The following is a 12,717-nucleotide window of genomic DNA, read 5'->3' as shown; positions in this document are numbered from 1 at the left end:
CTTCTGAATTGACATTTGTGATGAAGGAGCCTGTGACATTTACATCTGGTTTTTCTTTTTTCACCTGCAGCTGCCATATTGGATGACCCAATGGAGTGTAGTAGAGGCGAAAGGCTGTCCATCACGTTGGCCAAAAACCGGATCAATCGGGCTCCAGAGCGGATGGGAAAGGCCAGAGTGGAGGTGGACATCTTTGAGCTTTTGAGAGACAGCGAATATGAGACAGCCGAGACCAGTAAGTACTACATCTCCCAGGTGGGAACACCAGTTTCCCTACTAGAAACCCATCCCTGAAGGCTTCACTGTGCTTGTTGTCATTGTTGCTCTTGGGTTGCTGTGAGTTTTCTGGGCTGTATGGCCATATTCCAGAAGCATTCTCTCCTGACGTTTTACCCACATCTATGGCAGGCACCCACAGATTGTGAGAAGTGTTGGAAACTAGGCAAGTGGGGTTTATATATCTGTGGAATGATGTCCAAGGTAGGTGAAAGAACTCTTGTCTGTTGGAGGCCAGTGTGAATTTTGCTCTTGGCCAGGTTGATTAGCATTGAATAGCCTTGCAGCTTCAAGGCCTGGCTGCTACCTGCCTGGGGGAATAATAATAATAATAATAATAATAATAACAACAACTTTATTTTTATACCCCGCCTCTATCTCCCCAAAAGGGACTCAGGGCGGCTTACATGGGGCCAAGCCCGAATAAAAACAATAGCAATATAAAACACAACAATAGACAAAAGACATGCACAATTATAAAAATTTAAACATTAGCCAATAAAAAACAAATGACAAGAACTAATAGAAACATGGATTAAAACGGAGAGGTTGTAAAAGTAGACTGGGTAAGGTGCACCATATAAATATTGTATAATATTGTATAATATTTAATAATAATAATAATAATAATAATAATAATAATAATAATAATAATAATAATAATAAATACAGTAGAGTCTCACTTATCCAAGCTAAATGTGCCAGCAGAACCTTGGATAAGCGAATATCTTGGATAATAAGGAGGGATTAAGGAAAAGCCTATTAAACATCAAATTAGGTTATGATTTTACAAATTAAGCACCAAAACATCATGTTATACAACAAATTTGACAGAAAAAGTAGTTCAATATGCAGTAATATTATGTTGTAACTACTGTATTTACGATTTTAGCACCAAAATATCACGGTATGTTGAAAACATTGACTACAAAAATGCCTTGGATAATCCAGAACCTTGGATAAGCGAGTCTTGGATAAGTGAGACTCTACTGTAATAATGACAACAACAACAGCTTTATTTTTGTATCCCGCCCTATCTCCCCGGAGGGACTCGGGGCGGCTCAGATGGGGACGAAGCCTGGTACATCATAAAATACAGTATCGATACATTTAAAACAAGTACACATATAACAAGCATATAAAACAGTAAACAGTAACAGGAATCCTTTGTTGGGAGGCGTTAGCTGACCCTGATTGCTTCCCCTGTTTTCTGCTGAGCTGCCGAACTTAGTGACCGAAAGGTCAGCGGTTCAAATCCGGGGAGCAGGGTGAGCTCCCACTGTTTAGCCCCAGCTTCTGCCAACCTAGCAGTTTGGAAACATGCAAATGAGTATATCAATGGGTACCGCTCCAGTGGGAAGGTAATAGCACTCCATGCAATCATGCCAGCTACGTGACCTTGGAGGTGTCTAGGGACAATGCTGGCTCTTCAGCTTAGAAATGGAGGTGAGCACAGAGTTGGACACAACTAGACTTAATGTCAGGGGAAAACCTTTACCTTATCAGGAGTTTCAGTTCTGTATATAATGTAGGATTTGGATGTTGGTTAAGCATGTGGTGTAGCCCTGGCTGTGGAACGATATTAGACCAGCCCTCTCCCATCTAACCTTTAGGAAGAGAGTAAAAACTTGGCTTTTGGAGCAGGCCTTTAATAAATTGTGCAGTGCAAAAAAAATTTATTTGCCTGGATTTCATGCAACGGATTTGGGAACGGCTTTAGACCTTGCCTTTGGATGACGTGTCTCTCATACTGGAATGTCTTTTAATTATGTTTTGTGTATATTTTAATTTTTATAATTCTATTTTGTGTCTGTTTTATGCCCAAGTGCCGTTTGTAAGCTACCTAGTGTCTACATAAGGAAGCTATAACCATGAGCTACCTTACTGAGTACAACTCCAGTCTTCCTCTTAACAGCTTGACGTGTGAAAGAGCATTTATCCATGTTGCAACCACCAAACTGTTCAAGAGTTTGGTTAATGTGACTCCCTGGAAACCTGACTCTGAATTGTGGCTTCCTTGACCCTGGACTGTTTGACACTGGATTCCTCTTTCTCCCATATCAGCTCAACTTGGGAAGCTCTGAACCTTGTCTGAGGTTGAGAGCAGGACAGAACTATTTGAAGGTGAACCTACCATTGTAGAAAGTGCACTCGGGCTCTCTTTTGCTGTGATAGGAAGAGAAGTATCATCTCCCTATTGACAGGCAGTATATTACAACGGGTAGTTATTCCTGTCATGCCCTGCTTGCCAGCCTTCCTAAAGTTTCCAGAGGAACGGCAACTGGCAGAGAGAATGTTGATCTAAATTGACCATAAACTTCGCTCAGCGTAGTAAATCTTCACATAGCAGTTCTACATCACATAGTAAATCTTCACTTAGTGGCTCCACATCCAGGCAGCTTAAACGTAAATGGCCAAAAACAAACCCTGAAAAAAAAAGCAGGGTTGTTGGATGTTTTCCGGGCTGTATGGCCATGTTCCAGAAGTATTGTCTCCTGACGTTTCGCCCACATCTCTGGCAGGCATCCTCAGAGGTTGTGAGGTATATGGAGAAACTAAGCAAGGAAGAGTTATATATCTGGCTCCAGGAAGAGAAGGGCTCACATTAGCCACACCGAGTGGCGCCTGTGATAATTACCAATGTGTATAATGGGCTTTGAGAATGGTCCAGCAAGGCAGGAACATGGTTGAAGCTGAATCCCTCTTCCAATTTGTAAAACACACCTGAGTAAAGACTAGAAAATTTCCCTCACGCTTTGCCACCTCAGGCGTGTCTCGTGCCGGAATGGTGGTTGTGGTTTTAAAGCATGTTCACTCGCCTTTGTCAATTAAATACACTGTAAACAGCGCTTTGCTCCTGGATGTTAAAACAGCCAGCGTTTGGAATACTTTATTGATCTGACATTTCAAAATCTTAACGAATTTCATTCCATTGTTGCCTCTCTCTTTTTCTTATTTTGAAAAGTATTTCTCAGATCCAATATATTTGAGATGCACACATTTTTATAAAGGATCTTCCAACATGGTTGACACAGATGGAAAATAGACCTGCTATGGATTGTAGTTGGCCATGTCTGCTCTGAAATTCTGGCCATTGGTACTTTGAACCCATCTGATGGAATAGACTAAAACTGGATTTTACGAGTGTTGAATGAAAAGTAATGCCTCCACCTTAGTTACTTGGGTTTGGTTGAGAATATTTTAATAAATCAAACACATAAATAATCCTTAGAATGTCCTCTTTAACTACCACTATTCACTTTTCCACATAATAACCAAACAATTGGATACATTTCTGCCAACGATGAACAAGTTTTCTGAAACCGTCACAGAAAAAGTTGACACTCTGTTTCCGCAACGAGCATCTCACAGTCCCCGTCGTGCACAGATTTTTCGATAGCCAAGCAAAGCAATAATGTCACCCACACATTCTTGTGAAATGCCGATTATGCTTGAAATTTCTCTCTGAGTGATACGATTGTCCTGAATCAATCTGTCAACATTTTGCTTGTGAAACTCAGTGGTTGCTGTCACAGGACGTCCAACTCTTTGTCACGCACCTCAACATCTTTAAACTTAACTCGCCCAATGACGCACAGGACTCATATCAACACCATCACCATAAACAGCTTGCATTCTTGGATGAATCTCCTTTGGGGTGAGACCTTCTGCTGTCATGAATTCAGTGACTGCACACTGCTTAAGTCACATTGACCGACCATCTGCACAGGGTTCCATATTTTGCACTTTAACAACAGAACCATTCAATGCTAAGGCTTCCTGCCAAATGGAACTGAAGAGGAGAGTCTACTGAACAAGCCAGTACCTGCCGCAGACCAGGACTGCCATTTGTTGAGTAGTTATGAAGGCGGAGGCATTACTTTTCATTCAACCCTCTAATTGTTATGGTATTTACGAGCAGGATTGTATGTTTTGTTTTCGGATATCTATCTTGTTGTATGGTCTTCTATTGGCAATTGAATATTTTGGTTATGTTCGAAACTGCCCTGAGTCCTCTTGGGGAGATAGGGCAGTACATAAATAAAGTGTTGTTGTTGTTGTTGTTGTTGTTATTATTATTGTATGACACAGCAAACAAGATAGACATGCTGGATTTCATATCACAAAATCACAAGTCGAACACTTCCCAAGTGTCTAGGACTGTGTGATGTATTTTCGGATGATGCACACAGATCCCAGTAGGGTGGCCTTTTGCAGTTGGCAGATTGTAATTTTGTCAATGTCTGTTGTTTCCAAATGCCAGTTGAGATCTTTTGGCACGGCACCCAATGTGCCCATCACCACTGGGACCACCTGCACTGGTTTCTGCCAGAGTCTTTGCAGTTCAATCTTGAGGTCCTGATAGCGGCTGAGTTTTTCCTGTTGTTTTTCGTCAATGCGACTGTCACCTGGGATGGCGACATCAATGATCCAAACCTTTTCTTTTCCACAACTGTGATGTCTGGTGTGTTGTGTTCCGGAACTTTGTCAGTCTGGATTCAGAAGTCCCACAGTATCTTTGCGTGCTCATTTTCCACAACCTTTGCAATATTATTATTATTATTATTATTATTATTATTATTATTATTATTATTACCCAAGCCAGGATTGAACATATTCATAGATGAAGAATCTATAAACAGCTATTATCACAACAGTTATATTATAGTACTTATGAACATTTGCTTCTATTTTACTTTTGGAAGGGATCTTCCAACATTGTTGAGTGGGATATATATGAAAAACCGGGCTGCTATGAATTATCCAAGTAAGGATTGAACAAATGTATAGCAGCTATGATCACAACAGTTAAATTGCAGTAATAGGGATAATCTGAATGTTTGGTTGCTGTGAGTTTTCCGGGTTGTATTGTTGGAAACTAGGCAAGTGAAGTTTATATACCTGTGGAAGATCCAGGGTGGGAGAAAGAACTCTTGTCTGTTGGAGGCAAATGTGAATGTTGCCATTGGCTAGCTTGATTTGCATTGAATATCCTTGCAGTTTCAAAGCCTGACTGCTTCCTGCCTGGATGAGAAATCTTTTGTTGGAAGCAGATGATATGGATTCAGAAACTGGATTATATGGCAGTGTAGATGCTAAATCTTTTAGCAGGGTTGTGCTAAAATAGAACATTTCACAAATAAGGTCTCCATCACTGGTCTGATCTGGAGAGTAGCCTTCATTGGACTACAGCCATATTGGATGCCGTAAAGGGAGACTGTGCACAAGAAGGTTGAGCTCTCCGTCTGTATAATGATCCATCAAAGTTGTTCCAAGGCTCCTTTATCGTTGTGCCCCCTTAGGAAGGATCAATCAAAAACACATTAAAAACAGTCAGGCATTGAGATTGCGGTTGTAGTTGAGCTTCCCAGGAGCCAGCAAATAAAATAAAATAGGCTCAGAGAAATGAAAAATGCAAAGAGAATAAAAAAACACTATATCTGCAGACTTGTATCCACAGTTTCATTTATCCGTGTCTGGGAAATATGTCAATTCTAGGCATTTTCTAGATCCTCCAGCACAACTTTTATGATGTTTTGGGGTTGGAAATCCTTGATTTCAGTAGGGGGGTTCGCTATTATCCATGGTTTAGTCACGATCTCATAAGACCATAGGTAAGCAAAGAGACCTCCAAAGACCATCTAGATGGTCTCATAAGGCCATAATTAAGCAAAAAGACCTTCAAAGAGCATCTAGACGATCTCATAAGATCATAGGTAAGCAAAGACAACTCCAAAGACCATCTAGATGGTCTCATAAGACCATAGGTAAGGAAAGGGACCCTCAAAGGCCATCTAGATGATCTCATAAGGCCATCAGAAGACCATAGATAAGGAAAGGGGCCCCCAAAGGCAATCTAGATGGTCTCATAAGGCCATAACTAAGCAAAAAGACCTTCAAAGATCATCTAGAAGATCTCATAAGATCATAGGTAAGCAAAGACAACTCCAAAGAACATCTAGATAGCCTCATAAGACCATAAGTAAGGAAAGGGACCCTTAAAGGCCATCTAAATGGTCTCATAAGGCCATAGCTAAGCAAAGAGACCTTCAAAGTCCATCTAGACGATCTCGTGAGACCATAAGGAAGCAAAGAGATCTCCAAAGGCCAAGAGATCATACAAAGTCCAGAACTGTATCTTCGATGGGGTCTATATTAGGTAATTTATTTAGCCCTTTAACCTGGTGGGGAAAATGCATTTGGGGAAATTGCCAAAATTCCATACAAATGTGTCATCATTTTCCAAAGGCAAGCAAATGGGAAGAACAAGAAAGGGACTAAAGTTCCAAAGACCCCTTGAAAAAAAGTTTGCAGAGTATTAAAATATGATATTCCAAAGTCTGGAAAGGCAAGCTTCTTTATGGCAAATCTCTCCATCTGTCTGTTTCTGATGCTTAAAGGTTATCAGATATGGTTGCATTCTTATATGTGCCAGACTTAATATTTCCACTCAACGGGCGGAAGAAGACTTGAGAAACAAAAGGAAGGATATATCTTTAAATATATCTTTTTAGTGTTGTGTTTAAATCTTTTACTTTTAAAAAAAAGAGTTTCTTGGCACAAATTATCCTCTGTTCATCACACCGTGAAACAGATGATATCAGGGTTTTTATTATGCACACACAAACAGGCTTCAGCTCAAATGTGTGCGTGTGTTTAGCAATAATCATTATCTGTTTGACAGTATAATAACCAGGATGTAACTCTTGCCAAGAAACGCTTTTGCAGTGTCCGCGTAGTATAATTACACACAATGTGCTAATTTTACCGTTATTGTCCTAAACTCTTATGCAATGTTCTAAGCGGAATGAAACAAGGGTAGAACGCCGAAGGTGGGAAAAGCATTTAGTTAATTCGGGGCCCTTGCAAACAGGCCCTATATCCCAGGAACTGATGCCTGGTTTTCTGCATTAAACTGGATTATATGAGTCCGCACTGCCAGATACTCTGGGATAAACAGATCTTGGGATATAGGGCCTATCTGGATCAGATCTTGGGATATAGGGCCTATCTGGAAGGGTTCCTAGTTGTTCAAAGTGAATCCTTTAGTAGTACAAGGGTTGAATGAAAAGTAATGCCTCCACCTTCGTAACTCCTTAACAGATGGCAGTACTGGTATGCGGCAGATACTGGCTTGTTCAGTAGACTCTCCTCTATAGTTCCATTTGGCAGGAAGCCTTAGCATTGAGTGGTTGTGTTGTTAAAGTGCAAAGTATGGAACCCCAAGCAGACAGGGAAGCCTTAGCATTGAACGGTTGTGTTGTTAAAGTATGGAACCCTGTGCAACTTAATCAACGTGCAGTAATTGAATTCTTGACAGCAGATGTTCCCACCTCAACATCTTTAAACTTACTCGCCCAACAACACACAGTACTCACATCAACACAACCACCATAAACAGCTTGCATTCTCTGATGAATCTCCTTTGGAGTGACACCTTCTGCTCTCAAGAATTCAATGTCTGCACGTTGCGTAAGTCGCATTGACTGACCGTCTGCGCAGGGTTCCATACTTCACACTTTAACAACACAACCGTTCAATGTGAAGGCTTCCCACCAAATGGAACTGTAGAGGAGAGTCTACTGAACAAGCCAGTATCTGCCACAGACCAGGATTATTTATCATCTCAAACCAGCATAACTAGACAAACTGTGAATCTGTTCAAGAATTTCTTGTTACTGCCATTATTTCCATGTACAACAATCTATGGCATGTACATTTACCAATCCTGCATGCTCTGGTGTTCTGTTCGTTGGGCCTGCTTCCAAACAAAAACTTTGCTAGGTCTTAATTTTGGGGGAGGCCTTATACAGTAGAGTCTCACTTATCCAACATAAACGGGCCAGCAGAACGTTGGATAAGCGAATATGTTGGATAATAAGGAGACATTAAGGAGAAGCCTATTAAACATCAAATTAGGTTATGATTTTACAAATTAAGCACCAAAACATCATGTTATACAACAAATTTGACAGAAAAAGTAGTTCAATATGCAGTAATGGTACTTAGTAATTACTGTTTTTATGAATTTAGCACCAAAAAATCACGATATATTGAAAACATTGACTACAATAATGCGTTGGATAATCCAGAACGTTGGATAAGCGAATGTTGGATAAGTGAGACTCTACTGTATTTAGCAATTCAGCAAAACCTCTACTAGGTCTTATTTTCAGGGGATGTCTTATTTTTCCATGAAGAAGAAATGTTGAACAAAAAAATGAACATTTATTCTTTACTAGCTTGAGTATCCAGCAGTGCCCGGGTTATTTGAAAAGGGCCTTGTTTGTTATTAGCTAATATCAGTTGGGTCATATATTGCACTATTTCTTAGGGGGGGGGGGGAGTATTTGCTTTTGTTTTGTATGAATGCTCCCATTAGGAAATGCATAAGGATGGGGGTGAACTACAATTCCCAAAAATCTTGGGCCAACTCTCTCCAAACTCCGCCAGTATTCACAGTTGGCCATGTTGGGTCTGTATGCCACGTTTGGTCCAGATCCATCATCAGATGGGTTCAGTGTTCTCTGAATACTGGTGAACTATAACTCTATGATGCCAAAGTCAATCACCCCTAGTTTGGCAGTGTTGGGTCTGTGTGCCAAGTTTGGTCCAGATCCATCATTGGCGGGGTTCAGAGGGCTCATGGAATACAGGTGAACTATAACTCCCAGAGATAAAGATCAATCACCTGTCAAGTCCACCAGTGTTCCCAGTTGGCCATGTTGAATTTGTGTGCCAAGTTTGGTCCAGATCCATCATCAGATGGGTTCAGTGTTCTCTGAATACGGGTGAACTATAACTCCTGGATGTCAAACCCCGCCAGTATGCAAAGTTGGGCATGTTGGGTCTGTTTGCCAAGTTAGTTCCAGGTCCATTGTTGGTGGAATTCAGAGTTCTCTTAGATTGCAGGTGAACTATACATCCCAGTCCCTATAACTCCTATAAATCATGATGAATTCTCCCCAAACTTCTCTCTCCAGTAGGTTCAGTTGCTGATCAATTCCAATAATAATAATAATAATAATAATAATAATAATAATAATAATAATAATAACAACAACAAACAACTTTATTTTTATATCCTGCCCCATCTCCCCGAAGGGACTCGGGGCGGCTCACAACAGGGACAAGCCCGAACAACAACAACATATTTAACATAAACTTAAAACATTCCAACAATACACAAAATAAAATAATGGACAAATACATTAAAATCCAAGCAGATAAAATCAGGGTAATTAAAAGCTGTGTGCTGTTTACTGTGTGCCATAGGAAATGGTAGGAAAGGGTTAAGGGAGAGGCAGTGGGCGGGGTCATGCAAATGAGAGAGAAAGGAACACTGGGATGTGGCACTCGCTGTAACCTGCAATGTCCTGGGAAGGAGTGACTTGGCGCTTCCAAAGCACTAGGAACTATACACACATATAGATTTTCACTTTTATTATGTGTATAGATAGATTGTACAGTAGTTGTCATCACAAACCAGCATAACCAGACAAACTGTGAATCCGTTCAAGAATTTCTTGTTACTACCATTATTTCCATGCGCAACAATCTATGGTACGTACATTGAGGCCTTATATTTAGCAATTCAGCAAAACCTCTACTAGGTCTTATTTTCAGGAGATGTCTTATTTTCGGGGAAACAGGGTATATGTCAGTGTAGATCTAGCTTCTGTAGTTCCCAGTGGCCATGCAAGTTGAGAGATTCTGGGTGTTGTAGTCCAAAAGAATGAACTTTTGGTGTGGTGCTCTGCAAAGCTTCCCATAAAGACGAGTCTTTGGATTCCCCTTCGTGCCCATTAGCATACATCTCTCTTTCCTTCTTTGATTGTTCTCCTAAATTAATGCATTAAGTACTTGAATAGTATTTGATCAGCTAATTGGCCACGTTCAAGGAAAAGAGAAAAATCCACATAAAATCTAAATGTTAACAAATGCCTTGGAAATTTCCAATTTGGAGTTATGATTGTCTGGGCTACGAATGAGCACAAGATGAGCCCAATCCCTTATTTTTTTTTATTTCCTTGCTCTAAAAGCCAACTTTCCTTTGTTTCTTTATTTTTTATTTCATGCAGGTTTTTTTATAAGCCAAAGCGAATGCAAAGACTTCTAAATCAAGTTCATGGATGGCTTGTCTCCGTGCCTCTCTATACATATAGAAAGAGGCAAGGATATTGACTTATTCTTGTGAGAGAAGCGCCCGTAAATTAAGCTGATCTGAAATGATCTGACTTTCTTTAAAAAAAGGTTATTGATGGGGGCAGTCTTTGCAATTACAAATAGAACTGTCTTCCCTGCGTTTCCAAATCCTTTCATAGAAGGCACTGTGGTCTATTCAATCATATCTCTGTCTGGCTCTCTGTTTTCTCTGGAGGTCTACAATGGAGTTTCTGAACCACGTTGTCTCCTGAGGCCTTCTGCTTCGTGAAATCTCTAAGATTGTCTCCACTCCTAAAAACGCGGAGGGAAATCATCCTTCAGATGCCCAATTTGGTCTGTCCACCTAGGATTAGTGGAGCATAATAAGATAGAAAGAAGGGTTACATGGGTTTCTGCTGAAAGATATCTGCTATTAGGTGCCACCATGGCATTGCATATTGTCCTCTCTTGGCCAGCTTCAAAGGTCGGCGTGTAATGGCTCACAGGGAGCAAGAAAAAGGATTAGATGAGTCAGCAAGCAAAGCTCTCTCCTCTAATTGGATTCAAAGTAATATCCATGGAACAGCATGCAAAGGCTTCATTGAAGCTAACCGAAAAAAAGACTTTGGTAGCATAAGCTTTTGCAGACTCAAGACTACATCACCAGGAGCAGCGGCGGCACAATGGTTAGACCCTTGTGCTGGCTGAAGGTTGGGTTGCTGACATGAAGATCACCAGTTTGACTCCGCAAGACAGGGTGAGCTTCGATCTGTCAGCTCTAGCTTGCTTGGACATGAGAGAAGCCTCGTAACAGGATGGTAACACATCCGGGCGTCCCCTGGGCAACATCTCTGTAGACCAGTGGTCCTCAGCTTGGGGTCCCCAGATGTTTTTGGCCCATAACTTCCAGAAATCCCAGCCAGTTTACCAGGTGTTAGGGTGAGCTCCTGTCTGTCAGCTCTAGCTTGCAGGGACATGAGAGAAGCCTCACAGCAGGATGGTAACACATTTGGGCGTCCCCTGGGCAACATCTCTGTAGACCAGTGGTCCTCAGCTTGGGGTCCCCAGATGTTTTTGGCCCATAACTTCCAGAAATCCCAGCCAGTTTACCAGGTGTTAGGGTGAGCTCCTGTCTGTCAGCTCTAGCTTGCGGGGACATGAGAAAAACCTCCCAGCAGGATGGTAACACATCGAGGTATCCCCTGGGCAACATTTCTGTAGACCAGTGGTCCTCAACCTGTGGGTCCCCAGATGTTTTTGGCCTACAACTTCCAGAAATCCCAGCCAGTGTAACAAGCTGTTAGGGTGAGTTCCCGTCTGTCATCTTTAGCTTGCGGGGACATGAGAGAAGCCTCGCAGCAGGATGGTAACACATCTAGGCATCCCCTGGTCAACATCTCTGTAGACCAGTAGTCCTCAGCCTGGGATCCCCAGATGTTTTTGGCCCATAACTTCCAGAAATCCCAGCCAGTGTACCAAGCTGTTAGGGTGAGCTCCCGTCTGTCAGCTCTAGCTTGCGGGGACATGAGAGAAGCCTCGCAGCAGGATGGTAACACATCCGGGCGTCCCTGGGCGACATCTCTGTAGACCAGTGGTCCTCAGCCTGAGGTCCCAAGATGTTTATGGCCTACAACTTCCAGAAATCCCAGCCAGTGTACCAAGCTGTTAGGATGAGTTCCCGTCTGTCAGCTCTAGCTTGCGGGGACATGAGAGAAGCCTTCCACAAGGATGGTAAAAAAAATCAAACATCTGGGCATCCCCTGGGCAACGTCCTTGCAGACGGCCAATTCTCTCACTCCAGAAGCGACTCAAGTTGCTCGTGACACGAAAAAAAATCTAGAAGGAGAAAGATCTCAGAAAAGTGGTTGAATTTTTAAAAGCCCTTGCAATAATTATACATTATTGCCTAGAAGATATTTGAGGCTCAGGACGCAAGGCTGAAAGCTCCTTGCTGCTCTGTGTCTCTGTGGGAAAGTAGTATCCTACTCTACAAAAAGAAACAGGAATTGGTACAACAGCAAATGAAACTCTGCATGGAATAAGCCATGGCTAGGGGCATCTTTGCTTTCTTTCCGTTCCTTTTCTCTAAATCCGTTGGATGTTTCCACCCTGCAAATGATAAGCTCTTTACTCCCCGCTGCACAACTGTTTTCTCCCCTCTTGCAATTGTTAGAGTCACTATGACAACTCTGTCCCTTTCCCCCGTTGTCTGTTCTCCTCCACTGCCCATGAGACAATGGATGACAAAGCCTGCGCCGAACTTCCCACCTTGACACATGTGGAAAAAATGCTCTT

The 12,717-nt window shown here is 41.8% G+C and overlaps 1 protein-coding gene across 5 annotated transcripts in view; it reads left to right on the top strand.

Moving 5' to 3' along the window:
* grik4 (glutamate ionotropic receptor kainate type subunit 4) overlaps nucleotides 1–12,717 on the top strand; it is a 611,856-nt gene that overhangs the window by 377,132 nt on the left and 222,007 nt on the right. For all 5 annotated transcript variants that reach the window (XM_062961032.1, XM_003222804.4, XM_062961034.1 and 2 more), the window contains one exon: nucleotides 71–235. In XM_062961032.1, coding sequence (XP_062817102.1) covers nucleotides 71–235 — 165 coding nt within the window. The remainder of the gene's footprint in view (nucleotides 1–70; nucleotides 236–12,717) is intronic.

This window comes from Anolis carolinensis, unplaced genomic scaffold (assembly GCF_035594765.1).
Source record: "Anolis carolinensis isolate JA03-04 unplaced genomic scaffold, rAnoCar3.1.pri scaffold_8, whole genome shotgun sequence".
In the NCBI taxonomy this organism is placed as follows: Eukaryota; Metazoa; Chordata; class Lepidosauria; order Squamata; family Dactyloidae; genus Anolis; species Anolis carolinensis.
This window is presented reverse-complemented; position numbering and strand designations above follow the sequence as displayed.